Source organism: Danio rerio, chromosome 13 (assembly GCF_049306965.1).
Source record: "Danio rerio strain Tuebingen ecotype United States chromosome 13, GRCz12tu, whole genome shotgun sequence".
NCBI classification, from domain to species: domain Eukaryota; kingdom Metazoa; phylum Chordata; class Actinopteri; order Cypriniformes; family Danionidae; genus Danio; species Danio rerio.
Genome location: NC_133188.1, coordinates 42,120,593 through 42,141,797, shown reverse-complemented (window position 1 = coordinate 42,141,797; position 21,205 = coordinate 42,120,593). Strand labels below are relative to the sequence as shown.

Sequence of the window (21,205 nt, the reverse complement as noted above, 5' to 3'; positions counted from 1 at the left end):
TTTTCACCTAAGAAACCACATCTGTGCATTCACTGAGAGCCAGACGAGCATCATGCGTTTATTAGACCATGGTTAGAAATCAATCTGAGAGGATGAGGAAATTTATGCCTGGCCGACTGAAGGGGAGAGCAGAACATTGTAAGTTTCATTTTAATTTGCGGCTCCTGAATCTATTGGCACACCGAGTGACTTGGTGGATGGTCACCATGGCAACAACACTTGATCCTCCAGATACACTGCGTATATCTGAACTCAAATGAACAGATATAATATTATTAAATAAGTGCAGAGTGAAAGATGTGCACATGCCAAAATAAATCTGACTCTTCAAAATGAAGAATGATATGATACAGTTGCCTGTTGTATGGGTGAAAATGGAATGTAAAGACACAAGTGGTGAATTTTATGTGAAAAAACTCCATAGTTGTGCACTCAGAGATCGTTTGAAGAATTTCCACATGCATAGCAAGAGCCTAAAAATCCCAATGCTTGTTTAAATGACACTAGGGTGGGTGGTTTGACTGAAATCTTATATCACAACATGACTAATTTTATATAATGCTCTGAAAACACAGAACCGTTTTGATATTTATGCAAATGAGTAGTTTATAGAATAAAACTAAAGTTATGCTCTGCCAAAACACAGTATAAATTGTAAATCCAGGGAAAGTGGCCTCTTAATTTTATTTTCCATGGCTGTATGAAACAAAATATAATCCTGTAATGTAATTGAATAATATATGTAGAATTTACTATTAATGTATTATTTGTATCTATAGATTGGTTGACACATACAAGAGTACATGTTTATTTTACTAGTACGTATTGTCATTCTTTTGGTCAACAGTTAATTTGTGCAAGTTAATAGACTGTGAAAAAGTTTGTTTTGGTCATTTTCAATCAAAATCTGAACATTTGCTTCCGCATTTGTAGTGATTGTCCTCTGATGACATCAGTTTACTCTTAACCACGCCCCTTTAACTGTTTACTACATTGGAATGGTGCAAAAAAGAAAGCCCCGCCCACTACTCAATATTCAGATGGAAGTTTATCAACATACTAAAATAGAAGTCTCACAAATTTTTGTTTAACACGGACTTTAAAGGGAGGTTTAATGTCATACTACTAAATGCATGGTATTATTCTGTGATAATACTTCCCTCTGCTTGTTCATATAGAGAATTCTCTTTGGTTGTCAAAGTTATTCCTGTAGCTTTGAGGAATTTAGTTAAAGGTATAGTGCAATACTCTTCTGTAATACCTACACTGATTGATTTGTTTATCGATAATTATTCATTTCTGGATATTAAACATTACAACAAGGTCTTGAGATCACTACTGACAAAAAAATGTTTTCCTTTTCTTGTTAAAGGAAAAGTTTTATCTGAGAGATTTTCTAAAGCGGACACTGTTAAAGTTAGAAAAAGATACCTATCATTTCCCTTGTTACCTATATACAATGAAAGTAGTACATTTCAAAAGAATTAATGACATTTATCCATGTAATGAATTTCTTAGAATAAGATTTAATTTAGTAATACCTGCGTTTGACTATCACATTGTGAAATTTGGCATTTTTATGAATGTGTAATAATATGTTGATTGTAGAAAAATGTTATATTTACAAATGTAGATTTGTTAAAGTTTCTCTTTAATTCAAAGCATTTAAAAATGATTTCAACATTTTATATAAACCCATAAAACCGGTAAAAACAAAAGGTGCCTCAAAGCTCTCTAAACTTTTGTCAGCTTATAATGTATTTTCTTTTGTATTATTAAAGGTTTATTTATGTTATTATTATTATTATTATTATTATTATTATTATTATTATTATTATTATTATTATGTACTGTTTTACTTATTATATGCTGTTTGGATATAATGTTATATATGTTTAACAAAGAAAGTTGACAATGCCTGTTTGTTATTTGAAAGAAGAAAAAAAAGCACTTCCCTCTGCTCTCATATCTGAAATATTTGAACATTTCTAACATCAGCACAGTTGAAGGGACATCTTTCTTGTAAATTCTGATAGAACTTTAAGAAACTTGTCTAATCCATTGTTTTAATTAAATCTTAATATTCATGTCATATTCAGTATCTGCTCAGGCCTCTATTTGGCTTAAGGAAACAAAAATGGCTCTTAAATTTCAAGCATGTCTGTGATGTTTTTATATAATGTCAACACAACACAAACTTATGGACATCTAGGGAAAAAGACTTAAAAGCTTTAAAGCTTTAATGAGGAAAAAAAAAAACTACAAGCGTTACGAATCATTGCAAATAGTGCTGGGCAGTGATTAGTATTAACCAAAATAAAAGCAGTACAGTATGGCTGTATATTGGCATTGGGGGAAGGCGTGCGTTGCCTTAGTGTCCCACCAGTGATGATATACAGCCATATTGCACAGCTACTCGTGTTATATTGCGTTTACACAACAGTTCAAATGCAGAATTATGTATATAAAATAGAAAATCGAACACAGAGAGTCTAAAAATCCTTTTGTATGAGGAACCGCACACACACACACACACATCGAGAAATGCAGAAGTTTTTTTTTTTCTTTCCATTTGGCGTGCGTTATTAAATTCCATAACACTCTCAACAGTCCTTACTCCTTATTGACGTCTAATAACCCAGTTTGTCACAGCAACATGAATGAAATGTTCATGACTTAAAGTGAAACTGCCGAACTAAAGTTAAAGTCTGGAATCCTGCAGATTTAATTCAGAAGGTTACTTTTTTGTCTCACCGATCAGGTATACATTCACGCTAAAATATCAAAGTGAAAGTCATAATAGCTTGGTAGAATAGACCCAGCTCCCAACCCAAATTTGAGAATAGATTAACGGCGATGTTTTTTTTTATTTTTTTTTATCGCAGTACGTTAACGCTGATAACAGCCCACCACCAATATATATATATATATATATATATATATATATATATATATATATATATATATATATATATATATATATATATATATATATATTAAGAAGTTTAGATTGATGGGTACAACAATCATATAAACAATCAATTAGAGCTCACAAAATTCTATTGATCTTTAAAGGTTTATCAGTTATTGTTAAAAATCAATTTCCCTACGACAATTAATAATAAAATTATGCTTTTAGTTTTAGTTCAAAAACTCACAGTGACTGTATATTGCATTATGAAAAGGTACTGACATTGCTACTGTTATGGTCAGCTGTTTTTTATATTATGTAATATTTTTATGTAATAAGTTAATAATTAACTACCATATACCATGCATGGACCACAGTATTATCAATTGCATGAAATTATAAAATTACTTCTACAAATCCACAAAACAATGTGAAAGTTCACTTTAGTAAATGGTGCGTCAGAAAATATCATTTCATAAGAGTCATAAACCTGACATGGGAAGGCAGGACACATTTAAAATGCTGAAGAACTGGAGTGTTCACCTCACTGTCAGGACTGTTCCCTAGCAACAGCATCAGGGATGTTCAGGAGAGAATGATGTTTGATGTGTTCAGAGATGCACACACTTATGCTCATTTTTTAAAGTGCAATTCCCTTTCTTCCTAACACAAATCACCATTAAGTCATTATGGGATTGAATTGGGCTCTGCTCTCACAGAGGTCAAAATTTGACAGTCATTTGGGTTTGTTGATAAAACTGAGATTCTTCACCACTTTCGGTAGTTTCAGATTGTGCTGTGATGTAGAGACCAAGAGATAATATGCAAAGTCAATGATTGGTGGATTTAATATATATATATATATGTATATATATATATATATATATATATATATATATATATATATATATATATATATATATATATATATATATATATATATATATATATATACCAAGTAAAAATGTTGACAGTAATACAGGATTTATATATATTCTATATATATATATTATATTTCACAATAGATGAAGGCCAGAGTTTGTGAATTCAATTAAATTTATGGTATAGAATATTTTAAATGAAAGTCCAATGTCTTCAAACAAACATTTACTCTGAAATAATAACAGTGTTCGACAGGAACATCCAAAATGAAATAATCATATGGTTGCAATGAATATGTTCTACCTTTTGAAGTGATAGCTCTTTCATCATTTGCTTGTCATTACGTCTTTCTGAATGTAAAATCTTAATATTTTTCCATACCATGATAATAAATGAAATCTAAAGCTGTCAGGCTCTGAAAATGAATATAAAGCACCTTATATAAGCCTTATTAAATACTAAAATGCACCGGATGCCATGTCTTATGAAGCCATGTGATATTTTGGTGTGTGTGTATGTGTGTATGTGTGTATGTGTGTGTGTGTGTGTGTGTGTGTGTGTGTGTGTGTGTGTGTGTGTGTGTGTGTGTGTGTGTGTGTGTGTGTGTGTGTGCGCGTGTGCGCGTGCGCGTGTGCGTGTGCGCGTGTGCGTGCGTGCGTGCGTGCGTGCGTGCGTGCGTGTGTGTGCGTGCGTGCGTGCGTGTGTGTCTGTGTCTGAGAAACACAATTAAATTTAAAGGCTAGACATCATGTGAGAATTAATATACAGAATACGAAGGGTTTTGGAGACAAATTGGGAGCCTGGTTAAGTTAATTGCTACAGTTATGCGCATTTATACTTTTTTTCATTGGCAATCTGATAGGAAATCCTGTGGATTTTATGTATGATGTCCTGTCAACTTAAAAAAATTATTAATAATAATCAAATATTTTGTGCTAATCAACGCCCTTTTTATATGATATTGTGAAATTTCATTGCAGTTTAATTTATTCCTGTGATGGCAAAGCAGTGTTTATTTATTTATTTATTTATTTATTTATTTATTTATTTATTTATTTATTTATTTATTTATTTATTTATTTATTTATGTATAACTTCAAACTAACAAATGAAGGAAGGAAGGAAGGAAGGAAGGAAGGAATAAAGAAATGAAAAAAGGTAGGAATGTACAAAGAAAGAAAGAAAGGGGGAAGGAAGGAAAGAAAGAAGGAAGGAGGGGAGGAAGAAAAACAAGGGAGGAGGAAGGAAGGAATGAATGAAGAAAGAAAAAAGAAAGAAATAAGGGAGGAAGGAAGAGGAAGGAAGGAAGGAAGGAAGAGGAAGAATGACTGAAGAGGAAGGAAGGAAAGAAAGAAGGAAAGAAAGAAAGAAAGAAAGAAAGAAAGAAAGAAAGAAAGAAAGAAAGAAAGAAAGAAAGAAAGAAAGAAAGAAAGAAAGAAAGAAAGAAAGAAAGAAAGGAAGGAAGGGAGGGAGGGAGAGGGCGGAAGGGAGGGAAAGAAGCAAGAAGGGAAGGAGGGAGGAAGGAAAAATAGAAGATAGGAGTGAGGAATGAAGGAATAAATAAAAAGAAAGAAAGGGGGAGGAAGGAAGGAAGGAAGGAAAGAAAGAAAGAAAGAAAGAAAGAAAGAAAGAAAGAAAGAAAGAAAGAAAGAAAGAAAGAAAGAAAGAGTGCACAAACATATTTGTTTTTACTGGAGCTGCATTCAAATCTAAGGCCGTTCCTTGCATTTTCAAGAAGTTCAGATGAAGTGTTTCAGTGTAGAGACTGCATTTGTTCTATTCTCTTCCTCCATGCACATTTACCTAGAGACGTGCTATGGATGACTAGTGTGAATCACGAGTCACGTGAGTGTGTCTGTTCTATTGCTGCTATAAATATAAGGGTTGGTAACAGGTGAGACAGCAGCTCTGATATCACTCATGCTCTGCTGCTGAACTCCTCCACCGCTCCTTCAGTCTGATTTCATTCCAACCCCACAGGATTATTTGTAGTGAAAAGTGCCACCCTTTGATTGTATGCAATTTCGCACTCAATCCGACGCCCTCCTTTTTCCGCAGTTTCCTTATTGTGAACATTACGCTCCACTCTTCTGCTGCTGAATTTCTTCCCCTTGAGGTGCCTCTGAAAAGCCCTTGCCTTTTTCTCTGCCAGTTTTTGGCTCTAACTTTTATTGCTTTGCTATAAAGATTAGTAAATGCTCCAGTTTGAAGCCTTGTGAGAAATCGGTGCCAAATTTAGACATCTGTTGGCTAAACAAACGAGAGGAGAGAAAGAAGAGAGAGGAGAAGTGGAAAGTGCATTTGCTTCCAATAAAGTGACTAAACCGTTTCTATCTCTTTTAGGCACAGGATTTGTGCTTCTAGTTTTCATGACAGGAATATTTCATCCAGAAATGAACATTCTGTCATCATTTACCCAACCTCATGTTGAGCTGAACCTACATGACACAATTTCTAACAACATAAACAAGATGATTTTGTTAGAGTTGCACCGGCCTTTCTTTTCTGTGCTGTTATTAATTAATTAATTTTCCACTATTTTCTAAAGCCATATGTTCAATTGGGAGAGTCTTGCCATTACTTATTAGCTTCATTATTGTGTTCATGAGGGTTAATGAGAGAATTTAAATAATTCATTCGTTTGAGTTGAATCATTTTGATGAATCATTTAAAACTGGTACTGGTAGTGATGGAAAGAATGAATCTAAACATAGTGCCTGAATTGTATGAGTCAGCTTGATTCACTGACTCATATGTTTCTCACACAATTTTCTAATATATAACTTTATGAGAAGAATAAATGCAATAATTATATGGACCAATTCTATAATGTTTTTATGAAGCTTAAAGTAGTAGTGGTGTGAAAAATAATTCATTCATGAGGCAGACTTGGGATGTCTGATTACTAATTGATTCAATCTATTGCGTCAGATCTTTTCAATGAATCAGTTCACCCAGTTCTTAAAACTGGTCAGAATGATTCCTATAAATGAATCCAGTTTTAATTGACTCACTGATCTATTTATCTGTTTATTTTAATCCATAAACCTTCGTAAGGCTTAAAATATTATTAACAGGTCATATAGACTATTCTATGACACTTGTATAAGGTTTTTACATAATGTTTAAGGTTAATTTCCATAGTTTGCGTTAATGCAAATACATTAAAAAAAGTGACCAGGTCCAGCTTTTCAAAATCTTCTTTTTCTGCTTTTCTAAAGAAAGAGTTGATTGTTCAGTTAATCAGTTCAATCAGTTCACAAAATGGCAGGGATTCAAAAATCAATAGTTCATAAATTCGACCCATGAGGTGATGTGTGATTCATAGCAGTTTAATTTCAGATCCTTTTATCGAATCAGTGTCGGAATGATTTCAATATATGAGTCCAGTTCTTAAGTTGACTCACTAAATCATTTACATGGAAAAATATCATCGAGTAGAATCTTAAGCTTCACACAAAGCCTATTATATGCCTACATAACACTTACAAATATATTATGCATGAATCATATTATAGACCAATTCTGTGATGCTTTTATTCAGCTTCTTATTTTTATTATTAGTATTTTGTTTTGATGGAAATATATTAAAGAAGTGACTGGGTGCAGTTTTTCAAAATCTTCCTTTTCTGCTACACTGAAGAAAGAAGAGTTGAATATTCAGTGAATCAGTTCATTCAATTCACAAAATGGCAGGGATTTAAAAATTAGTGGTTCATAAATTAGACACACGTAGTGATGTCTGATTTATAACTGATTCATTTCAGATCATTTTAACAAATCAGTGTCAGAATGATTTCAACGAATGAGTTCAGTTCTCAAGTTGACTCACTGAATCATTTATGTGGGGAAATATCAGTGAATGCAATCTTAAGCTTCACACAAAGCATATTATATGCCTACATAACACTTAAAATCAATATGGCGCATGAATCTTATCATAGACCAATTCTGTGATGCTTTTATTTTGCTTCTATAATTATTATTATTTTTTAAGCTTAACTTTCCTTGTTTGCAGTAATGAAAATATATTAAAGAAGTGACCGGGTGCAGTTTTTTTAAAATCATCCTTTTCAGTTTGACTGAAGAAAGAAGAGTTGAATGTTCATTAAATTAGTTCATTCAATTCACAAAATGGCAGGGATGTAACAAATCAAGTGTTTATACTGTAAATTAGACACATGTAGTGATGTCTGACTTATAACTGATTATTTCAGATAATTTCAACGAATCAGTGTCAGGATGATTCCAATAAATGAATCCAGTTCTTAAGTTGACTTACTGAATCATTTACATAGAAAAATATCAGTGAATGGAATCTTAAGCTTCACACATAACCTATTTTATGCCTACATAACACCAATATACTGTGCATGAATCATATAATAGACCAGTCGTTGACTCTTTTATTTTGCTTCCACTTCTTTTTAGAAGTATAAAAGTTTCCATTCTTTATAAATGCATTGAAGAAGTTTCTTGAAAATCCTCCTTTTGTACTGGAGAAAGAAATGCACTTTTGAATGATGTGAAAGTGAGTAAATGATGACAGTATATTCTTTTGTTTGGTTGAACTGTCACTTTAAAGCATAGATTGCTTGTTTTCCTCTATTTGTCTGCATCTTAGTCTTATCTGAATTCACCCCCGGTCTGGTGCATAGAGAGCTGGCTATAATTACTCAGCTAAGCACTAAAACAGAGCAGATAATTAAGGAACACTTTAATTAATAGCCACGTCAGACTCGGTCTGGCACAGGTCCATGCCGCCATGTGCATCTCATGGTGTTACTTTAGAGCTAGACGTGGACCACTGGTACATTGAGAGAATCGAATGCATCTTAATGCAGTCTCATTTAAGCTGATTCAGAGTCAGTGCACACAGGTCACAGAAGCATGCTCTTACTGTAATGCAAATAGCTTTGGTGTAGTGTTTGCATCATTATTCATTCATTTATTTTCTTGTTCATTGGCTTAGTCCCTTTATGCATCAGTGGTCGCCACAGCAGAATGAACCGCCAACTTTTCAAGCATATGTTTTACGCAGCGGATGCCCTTCTTGCTGCAAAGTACTGGGAAGCATCCATACACTCTCACATGCACACTTACACACTATGGTTAGTTTAGATTATTCAATTGACCCAAACAGCATGTCTTCAGACTGTGTGGGAAACCGAAGCACCCGGAGAAAACCCATGCGAACATAGAAATGCACAGAAATGCCAACTGACCCAGCCGAGACTCGAACCAGCGACCTTCTTGCTGTGAGACGACAGTGCTAATCACTGAGCCACCATGTTGCCATCATTATACATACTTTAGTCATTTTAAACATAAATTAAACAGATAGTCCTTTACTAAAGCAAATACTATACCAAGATGATATTTTAATTATTTATTGTTTGTAAAAGACACTAGTTCTTTTATAATAATAGGATGTTAATTCTGATAGTTAATGGATTTGTCCTACAGTGTGTAATTAAGATGCAGTTATACAGATGCTCAAACTAAGTCAAGTTGAGTTAAAAATTTCTAGATGGAAATTTGATATGGGCTTATAATGTCTTCCTGGAAGTGTGATTATGAGTTTTCTGCTAAGTGAATCTGTGCAGCAATGTGCAATAATCTTGAGTAGCTGATATTCTGATAGGACACAACATTAAGATCAGCTCAGGCTCATTGGAAATATGTGCTGCATCCTTAAGTTGTGCGAAACGCGAAATACTTTGCTCCTGATATGTTTGGTTGCACGTTTCAGATCACAAAGCCACTAGAGGGTGCTCTGTACATTTATGCGAAACTGAAATGCGTTACTTTGTACGTTTCAGATACATTTACTTCTTGTACACGTCCATGTTAATGGAGGGCTTGTCATACAGATCACCTATTATATCCCTGTAAATGTAATTTGTGTAAAAATGAACTAAAGTTGTTGGTGACATGATGACTTTGAGTGTTTAATTTTCCTAGAAACTGCTGTCAAATGTATGTTGAAATATGTGTTTGTGTAAAAAAAATATAAAAAATATAGGCTGAAGCTCATATATTCAATGATCATGTGTTGATTCAGATACATCTATGTCAGTTTATGCTTCATGCTGAATAACGTACAAATGTTTTACGTTATGCAATGTTATTTTGGATAAAAATGTTTTTAGTTCATGGTTGCTTAGTTGAGGTTTTTATTATTGCAATTTTAATTGTTTTTATTTATTTATTATTATTTGTAATTGATATATTCCTCAATTTATTAATTAATTAAGTTATTTATTTAGTTTTTTTTGAGTGCAGTTGTGTTTGAATGTAACAATACCTAAAATATACTACAATTTAAAAGCCAGTAAACTGTTTTGATCACCAAAATGTCATTTAAAACGTAATATTAATGTCAGTGTTGGGCAGTAGTGACGCTACTAGCTTAAGTACATTTCTCAGTAGCGTGACTGTTATAATAGCTTTTCAGTAGCGAAGCTATTTCATTAGTGAATTAGCATAGTAGCGTCTATTTATAAAATAAATACAAACTACATTTACCATTCGCAAGTAAGTAACGGCACCAACATTCACGGAGCTGTGAGGTTGGTGTCTAGCCGATGAAAGTAAATACATAAAAAGCCAAGAATGAAGATTTCTTCTATTTCCTGTTTTACGGTGGTCGACAACAAACTCTCACTCTGGTCAGTGAGTTCACCAACCAAATAGGCTAACATGAGAAATTTGCTTGATGCAAAGATGACTAAGGGAGAGTAATATCTATATTATACTAATATATAATACTTAGTAATATATATACATATATATAGTAATATATACATACATACATATACATATATATATATATATATATATATATATATATATATATATATATATATATATATATATATATATATATACATATATATATATATATATATATATACATATATATATATATATATATATATACATATATATATATATATATATACATATATATATATACATATATATATATATATATATATATATATATATATATATATATATATATATATACATATATATACATATATATATATATATATACATATATATACATATATATATATATATATATATATATATATATATATATATATATACACATATATACATATATATATATATATATATATATATATATATATATATATATATATATATATATATATATATATATATGTATGTGTATATATATATGTATGTGTATATATATATGTATGTGTATATATATATGTATGTGTATGTATATATATTTGAATAAATATACCCTAATACTCGATACATGTGCATGCTAGATGAAACTTTCATTAGCAGTTTTTTTTATGTTTATTTCATATATTGATATTGTTTTTATATTTAATTTTGATCAGGATCCGACTTAAAGAGACCAGCATGTCAAAAAGTATAAAATGAAGGCTACAATAAAAGGCAGATATATGATGAGATGAGGAGCAGATGGTTTTAATTGACTGCAGCATTTGCTATAGTGAGCTTTTCATAACCCACAGCAGGTTCATCATCATCATCATCTGGAACCAGAAGGCGATTGTGTTTCTGATCTGTGGTACCTGAGAGACATAAATATACAACTGTACAACCGCTCTACAGCATCAGTCTGTAGGTGGAGGTCTTTGTCCATGTCAGAAAGTTTGAAGAGTATAGCATCATTTTCAACATCAATCTCAGGGGTTCACTTAGACTGAGTGAAGCCCAGAGAGCTCAGAATCAGTGGTCCCGGAAAACTCAAATATAGAGAGGAATTTGCCGAGTACTTTTAGAAAACAGTGCTGGGGAAAAAAGCAAACAAAAATCCCCAAACTAGACAAACAGAGCACTTTACAGCACTTTCCCTCTATTTCCACCCTGTTCCTATTCAGCGTATACACAGAAACAAATGAGTCATGATAAATAATGCATGCTTTCAGAGCAGGGCTGCCCTGCTGTACTGAGTGACCACACACTGAATCCACACGCTCAAAATTCTGACATTATTAACTCATGCACATCTTGGTCCAAACCCTTGTGTCTTTTTCCGGAAGGAATAAACATTGTGAGCAGTCGTTTCAAGGTTATTATTATTTCTACAATGAGAGTTTGCAGTGACTGAAAGCTAGCTAAAATGAAAAGCAGTATGAAAGTTGTTCTAATGTTAAAGTGTTTTCAATACAATAGCTCTGTGAGGTATAGATTAAAGTTATTCACAGATATTCCTGACCTTCCATTCAAAATGTGATCTTTTCCTAAATTGAAGCATTGCAAATGTTATCTTGACAGTCATTTTTGAATATTTATTATAGAGCTGCAAACCCTCACATATTTTTAAGTTGGAATAAACCGCTGATATCTATGAGTTGAGCATTACATTCAAAGCTGTTTGGTATTCTTTTTGCTTTTTGTGTTACAAAAGCCTGTCTGCAGAAGCAATCAAAACAGAAAATGGCTGTTTGAGATTAATATTTAATCAATTATTGTTTGCAAAAAAATGTGGACAATCAGCAGATATCAGCATGTTCTTTCTCAGACATTTTATGACTTGACAAGCTACGTATATGCCAAAAGTACTGATTTCATTATCAGTCCATTTCCTGCTAACAGTTGAGCTCTTTCTGAGTGGTTTCTTTGTACTGGATTACACTGCTTTACACAGTCACAATATCATGTTGTATATCCCTGCGTCCAAATCATTTTCACATAAACTCTGTTGTGATGCATTTATGGACATAAGATGCTCTGACCGTCAGAATTTGCAGCCTGTACCCTCAACTTAAGGTTTTCAAAAATCTTTATCAGTTATCACCCTGATCCTAGACTAGTCAATATCATAACACTGATGACCAAATTGTTATTGGAATGACTAGATTTTCTTTGCAAATTTTTGATGAACAGAAGTTATTTTAACTGCTCTTTTACAAGGTTATTACTGTATTTGCATGTTTAAATTAGTGTTTATTTCGATACAATTGTTATATTTGCTGGACATTTTAGTTTAGTTTAGTTTAGTTTTAGTTTGTTTCATTCTGTCTGTAGTTTGACATTTATTTTTAATGTTTATGTATTTAGTTTTAGATGTCCAGATTAGATCACGTGATTGGAAATGTGGCCCCATCACGCAGTTTCAGACTCTATCGGAATCTGATGTCACGTCCCTATCAGGACTTGAATATATATATATATATATATATATATATATATATATATATATATATATATATATATATATATATATATATATATATATATATATTCTCTATATTTTTAAACACATCTATAGTTAGACTTCTTTTGACTTCACACAGAAACAGCAACTTGTGCGGCACGACATCACTTTGTTGCAGAGATGTTATGAGTTTAATGCCGGCAAAGTAGAACACGGAAGCACGTTGAAGCAGTTTCTCAATCTGCGTTCCTCAGTGATCTTGTGTTTTTGTGTTCTTATGTAACATCATCATCAACCAGTTCTAAGTTCAGTTCCAAAACTCAAGACCGCAAAAATGAAGGACGCGTGAAAGTTCACGGATTTGTTCTTGATATTGAGAATGCATAGATGCAGACTTGAGCGCAAACCTCGCTCGAGATATAGCTTAATTATCTCAGGAGTTTCCCTAAATTAGACAGTGAAAGTAAACATTCACATGAAAATCTTAATAAATGCATAAACACATTAAGGCTGTGTATTTGCCGAAATTCGTATCAAAATCTGTTTTATTTGTATTGTGCAAAGTATATTTGTAGGGTTTTTGTGTGTGTTATGTATATTGAAAAGGGGGACAACAATAAATCCATGTATAAATGCTGTAATGTTTAAATAATTTCCCATTAAAATTGCGTGAAGGTCATATGACCATCAGGAAGAACGCAGTGTCTTATTTCTTAGAGCATGCGTTCTCTGTTCTCGTGATCTCCCAAGTTTGTTCTTTTAAGGTAACTTGGCGAGACTGCTCTCCACAAGAACGCAAGTCCGTTTTCACCGTTTTTGTTTTTTTGAATCATTTTAAGGTCAAAATTATTAGCCCCTTTAAGCTTTTTTGTTATTCGATTAGTCTACAGAACAAATCCTCATTTTACAATAACTTGCCTAATTACCCTAACCTGCCCAGTTTACCTATTTAAGCCTTTAAATGTCACGTTATGCTGTATAGAAGTGTCTTGAAAAATACCTTCTCTATGTTAAACAGAAATTGAGGAAAAAATAAAAAAGGGGGGCTCATAATTCAGGGGGGCTAATAATTCTGACTTCAACTGTACATATGTTGCAGCTAGTTTAGACGTCAGTTCTTCCTCTCCGAGTACATGGTTATGTTTTTCTAGGTCATTTAAATTAAAACACATATGCCTTTTTAAAAATAAGCATTTTCTCAAATTTATGCATGCATGTGTGTTTTTATATATACATAATTAATATACACAGCACACATATTATGTCTAAACTAAATTTTATTTTCTATGTGATTAATCTGTGTGTAGAATTAGTTTTTTTTTTACATGCTCTTTCAGACTTTAATTTTAAATATATTACTTAAAGAAAATACTTTTTCTGCTTGTTCAAACTACTTTTTTAAACAAGTTCAAAGTTTTTTGGGGGATAAAGAATGTATTGATTTCTGTTCAATCAACTTAAAATTGTAAGTTGTGGGTTGTGGCTGGAAGGTCATCCGCTGCATAAAACATATGCTGGATAAATTGGTGGTTCATTCCGCTGTGGCGACCCCTGATAAAAGGACTAAGCCCAAAAGAAAATGAATGAATGAATATATGAACTGGTTTGTGTTAGAATGACATGAAGGGATTGTGTGGAACATTTTTTTTTAGAGTGTGGCTTAAATTGCATTAGTAGCACAAGTTACTGTTGTACAGATTCGTACAACATGAAGACAACAATGAACCGTCTCTTTAAGAGTCAATGCTCTGAGCGGCCGCAGGAACACAGTGGCGCACAGACGGAGGGAGGGAAGGTCTGAATGGCTGTGGTCTTTGGCAGTGTTTCTCTGTCAGCAGTGACTGCGGTCTGAAGGTGAAGCGGGTCACTGCTGTACACGATGATTTGTTTAGCCAGAGCACTGTTGAGAACCATCTGCCCTGTAATTCAGGTGAGCATCTGCTGAGCTGCAGATGGCAGGAGAAGTGCAGGAGGGGAGGACCGTGCCTGCTCTCAAACAGGTCCTGAGCCAGAGGGACCGCTGTAGTAACTGTCTTTTAAAGATATTCTTTGTGCAGCGACATGCCAAAAGCTTGCCGTGTAGATCAGTTTATTAGTTTGCTTTTTGGCAGAAGTCTTGGAAACTTGCAAAGTTTCAAGTGAAAGAAAAATGTTTTGTGTGTGTGTATGTGTGTGTTTGTGTGTGTGTGTGTGTGTGTTTGTCTTGCTTTAGCCAAAACAAGGACCTCCATCTGCTTTAGTGTTGTCTAATTGAGAAAACTTCCCCCCCGTTTCTTTGGACTGAACTTTAAAGAGTTGCCTCAAAGTTTGAAAATTGATTTTTGCTCAGTTAAATTGGCTGCTGGTCTTCTGGACGGCAGGATACCTTCATTAAAGTCTCCAGCAAATATATAACCACTACTTTTCCAAATCAGTCTACTACAATTTATGTTTATGTATACCTTTGCCTCTCTCTGTTTGTCTGTTGTTTGTTCCTTCTTTTATATGTTTTTCATTCTTTTATTTATATATATATCTTTTTCATTTGATCTATCTGTTGTTGTGTTGTTCGTTATTTCATTTGAACTCCGATATCGGTCTCTCTGTGTTTTTCCTTCCGTATTTTAGTTGTTCATTTTTTATTTATTAATTTGTGTTCAATCTTTAAATTGTTTGTGCTCTCTTTTTTTATTTGTTTTTTCTATCTTGTATTAGTTCATTCCTGTTTTTTTTTCTTCATTCATTTATTCTAAGCTTTCATGCGCTCTTTTTATCTTTCTTTTGCTAAATATTCTCTTCGATGTTCGGTTGTTTAGTCTTTCTTATAAAAGAAGAAAACTTAAAACATGTTTTTTTTTTTTTTTTTTTTTTTTTTTTTGGCATCTAACACCTGATCTTAATAACAGTAATAACTGATAATAATATCTTAATAACTAATCCTAATAGTTATTTTAATTAATATGATTTTTCAGGTAGTCTAGCTGTATTTTATCTTGTTTTTTACATATTTTATATACTATTATGCTTATTTTGTTGTATATTTCTGTGCTAAACTTTGGCTCACTTCTGTAGTTTTGAAGTGCTCTCTAAAAAGTTTGACGACTTTCTTTCATGTTTGATTTTTTATTCACTTCCTTTTAGTTGTTCATTATTTATTTGTTAATTTTTGGGCCATTTTTAAACGTTTTGCATGTTCATTTATTCACTTTTTATCTGTTCGTTTTATCAATCCTTCTTTCATTCACTTTTACTTTTTCATTTGCTCATTGTTAATTGTTTTTTATTTGTTCCAGGGAAGGGAGGAGCATTGCTCATTCTTACACTCTCATTTGTGCTCTCTTTTTTCATTTGTTCTTTCTATCTTTTATTTGCTCATTCGTTTTTCATTTATTCTTTCATTCTAAGTTTTCATGTTCTTTTAATCTTTCTTTTGCTCAAACATTGGTTTGTATTTTGTTTTCATTTGTATTTCATTTTTCAAGAAGATTTGTTTTTCTTTTTCTGTTGTTTCATTATTTGCATATTATTACACTTTTATTCCTTCTTACATTCATTAAATTTTTATTCATTCATTCATTCATTCATTTTCTTGTCATTTCTTTATTAATCCGGGGTCGCCACAGTGAAATGAACCGCCAACTTATCCAGCACGTTTTTACACAGTGAATGCCCTGCCAGCCACAACCCATCTCTGGGAAACATCCACACACACATTCACACATACACACACACACACTCATACACTACAGACAATTTAGCCTACCCAATTCACCTGTACCGCATGTCTTTTGACTGTGGGGAAAACCGGAGCACCCAGAGCACATGCGAACATGCAAACTCCACAAAGAAACGCCAACTGAGCCGAGGTCACAGCGACCTTCTTGCTGTGAGGTGACAGCACTACCCACTGCACCACTGCGTCGCCATTAAGTTTTCATGTTCTTTTAATCTTTCTTTTGATCAATCTTTTTTTTTTTTCTTTTAATATATTTTGGTTTGTTCTTTGCTTGTTATTTTATTCTTTCATTTCTGTCAAATTTTTCAAGAACTTTCAGTATATTTTAAACTTTTGGTATTTATTTTAATCTTTCATTGGTTCATTCCTTAATTTTTCATTTGCTCTAATATTTGTGCATTATTGCACTTGAATTTGTTTTTTATTTTTAATTGTATTCATTATTTGCACATTCGTACACTTTCATTCTTTCATTTGTTTATTCTTTGCTTTCATAAATTCTTTTAATCTTCCTTTAAATTCTATTGTTTGTTCTTTTTGTTCACTCATTCTTTTGTGCTTGTTTAGTTTTTTATTTCATTAATATTTTCCTCTTTTAAGCTTTCATACATTCATTCGTTTAACCTTTTTTTACCTTTTTTATTATTAAAGTTTCCTTCTAATCACACATTTAGTAGAGTTTAAGTTTTTCTGCAATATCTACACAGAAAAAAAAAGAAAATGCTTTTCATTTAGATTTTTGGCTTGTTTCTAAAACCTAAAAATTCTTAAATCAAGAAGCATTTTCTAAATAAGCAAAACATAATGTCTTGTTTTCAGAAATAATATGCCAATCTTAAGCATTTTCTAAACAAGCAAAACAGTGTATTGTTTTAAGAAATAATATGCCAAATATAAGTGAGTTTTTCCTTAAAACAAGCAAAATAATCTGCCAATGGGGTAAGCAAAATAATCTTGTTTTTCCTTTCAACATAAGATTATTTTGCTTAACCCATTGGCAAATTATTTAGCTTGTTTTAAGTAACATTTCACTTATATTTGGCATATTATTTCTTAAAACAATACATTATGTTTTGCTTGTCAAGAAAATGCTTTTCAATTGTAGAGTTTTTTTATATTTAGGCTGGAAACAAGGTAAAAAAAAAAAAAAATCTAAGGAAAGCATGTTTTGCAGTGTAGTGTCTAAACTCCACCTGTTAGTACACAGTTCTGAAAAATCTGGCAGATCCAATCGCCGGTGGTCACTGGAGACGTTTAAGACTGCTGTTAATATTACATGTGAGCATCAATCCTGCTTGTGTGTGAGCGGCTGATGGGCTCTCGCTCGGGACAGAGGTTAATGTGGAGTGCAAACGCTGTGTGAGCTGATAGGATGTCTGACAGACTGACCTCTGCTGCCTCTCATGTTTTTTAATAGAGCAGCTGATTATCTGCAGATCTGCTCCTCCCTTTCCTCTGTAGACAGCACACTCTGTAGGGCAGATCCAGCTGGTTATTAGTCACACTTCATCTATGAGCTCTGATCGGTTTCTTCATACAGCAATCAGACAAGCAAACAAAATAAAACTCTAATATCTTCCTTCAAAATGCTGGCAAACAACTAATCATGATTAATCTCAACCAAAATAAAGGTTTTATGTTAATGTATGTGTAAAAATATCTCATTTTATGTATGTACTTATGTATGTAAGTTATTATTATTGTGTGCGTGTATGTGTGTGACTACACACAGATCAGCGTTTGCTTGTTTCTGTCAGATCTAAACTTATTAGCAAAAAAGGAGGGTTAACAAGAGTAAAAATGTACTCATCCTCAAGTGATTCCAAGCATTCATGGAATGCATTGTCTGTTTATCACACAAAAAGAGAGACTTTGAAAATGGGTAGCCATTGGCATCCATAGTAGCAAAAAATTTAAATGAACAAAAGTTAAAGGGGTAGTTTATCAAAAATGAAAACGTACTCTCCTGTGAGTGGTTCAAATCATTTATACAATTTAATGTCTGTTTATCACAAAAATAGAGATCTTGAAAAATCTGGTAGTCATTGGCATCCATAGTAGTAAAGTAGCAAAACAAATAACACAGTGAAAGTCATTGGTTGCTGGTTTCTAACATTCTTCAAAACATCTTCTTTTGTGTTCAACAGAAGAAAGAAACTCATAAAGGTTTTGAAGAAGTGTAAGTAAATAATGACAAACAATGTTTCATATCTCTTTACTTTCCTTCAAAATCAGAGAGAAGAAATGTTACTTCTTTTTTTCTTCCAAAAAGTGAATGGGCGGTTCATTCCGCTGTGGCGACCCCTGCTAAATACAAGACAAAGCTGAAGGAAAGTTAACTGAATAGATTGTTATTGAATACATTTTGTTCTTTTTTTCTCTTACAGACCAGTGCACGGTAACCAGATCATACCTGTTCCTGCACAAGTTTTGGTTTTTCAGCACCATCTACTATTTTGGCAACTGGGCTTTTCTTGGTGTAAGTTGGTTTATTTATTGTAACATTTTATGGGATTATATCAACATAAATATATAAACATCAATATTAGATATTAAGGACTTTATATTTATTAACACAAATGAATTCTTAAACTATAAGGAATACATGTTCCTTTACACTCCAATTTTACAACAATATTTATATTTATTTATCATAAATTATCAGATAAATAATAATACATTTATACATTTAACTGTAAGATTGCAGTGATTATTTATGAGTGTTTTTGTTAATAAAATAATAATGAATAACAATAATTTGTATTAGTTATTAATGTATTATAATAAATATTATGTTATATATTATATATGTTATATTAAAAATATTTTATTATTATTTTTATTACATATTGTATTATATATATATATATATATATATATATATATATATATATATATATATATATATATATATACTAATTAATATATATACTAATTAATATATTATAACAAATATACTGTTATATATCATATATGTTATATTACAAATATTAATACTAAATATAGTATTATAATTATAATATGTAATTATTAATATATTATAATAAATATGTTATATCATGTATGTTGTTTATACATGTATTATTATTATTATAATTATTATAGTTATTATTATTATTATTATTATTATTATTATTATTATTATTGTATGTAATTATTATTAATGTATTATAATATGTTAAATATAAGGTATGTTATATTAAATATATATTATTATTATTATATTATCATTAAATATAGTATCATAATATGTAATGATGAATATATTATAATAAATATTTTATATATTATGTATGTTATAATATAAATATATTATTATTATTATTATTATTATTATTATTATTTTCATCATCAACAACAGTTACAATAATGATAACCTTGTTTTGTTGCTGTGCAGTTATTTAAATAGCAATTATTTTTAATTTTGATTGTTGTTTTTATAATTGTTTGTGAACAGCTGCGTGTGTGCGCTTGTTGTGTTGCAGGTGTTTCTCATCGGTTTGGTTGTGTCGTGCTGTAAAGGCAAGAAGTCTGTGATTGAAGGGGAAGTTGATGCAGACGATTCGGATTTCAGTGATGATGAATATGTCCATTAACCTCTGCTGTGGTATGAAATAAACACCTGATTTTACTAGGTCTGGTTAGCAGTTAGAGCTGGAGTATATCAATTGTAAAACAGTTTTTCACCTTCTCAAAACTCGTCCTTGATTCGTCGTTCAGAGAGAGTATTATTATTATTAACATTCTTTAAGACTTAAGTGAATGTGTTATGATGCCAAATAGATTTTGTGTCTTTAGAGGCATTGTTGTGTTTAATTAGTTAGTAATCTGATATGTTAACCCGTTTCTAATACCAACTGAGGGTTTATATGCATGTCATGTTGCATTTTTGTCTGAAATAATTCAACACAAAAGACCAAATTTGTTTTCAGATAAGGTTTAAAGTTACAGATATTTTTGTTGACAGAAATAAAAAGGGTTGAGATCTTTATGCTGAATTATTTATTGAAGCTTTTTATAATTGCTGTGCACATCTGTCTTTTTGTTGTCTAGGAATAATACTGCTGTGTGCTTTCTTAAACGTTTCTGATCTCTGAATTATTATTGCCATAATGTCGAATTACTGTCACGCGTGTTGATTTCTTTCACAGACTTTTATTTTGGAATTTTTGGATTGTACTTGCAATGATTGACTGATGCAAAATGATGTAAAATATACAGTGTTTGCTTGTTTTGCTTTTCTTTTAAACATTTCTTTAAAAATGTCTGTATCAATGCAGTTTTCATCAATTAATAAAGATTAAAAGGAATATCTGGTTTTAAACAATAAATCCAATGACTTGTCTGTACTCTGTAGTAGGAGTAGTAATGTTACAATAATTGCTGCTGCTGTTGTTGTTGTTAGTAATATTAGTAAAAGATGACTAGGTAAGTAATTATTTTGAATATGTTATCATTTTGGTTACCTAGAGTTGCAGCTGGAAGGGTATCCACTGTGTAAATCATATGCTGGATAAGTGGG

At 31.8% G+C, this 21,205-nt stretch overlaps 1 protein-coding gene across 1 annotated transcript in view; it reads left to right on the top strand.

The window, feature by feature from the left end:
* lmbrd1 (LMBR1 domain containing 1) overlaps positions 1–20,916 on the top strand; it is a 175,207-nt gene extending 154,291 nt beyond the window's left edge. The window contains 2 exon segments of the mRNA NM_001008612.1: positions 19,071–19,162; positions 20,169–20,916. Coding sequence (NP_001008612.1) covers positions 19,071–19,162; positions 20,169–20,279 — 203 coding nt within the window. The 3' untranslated portion in view covers positions 20,280–20,916.
* Positions 20,917–21,205: the final 289 nt, after the last annotated feature.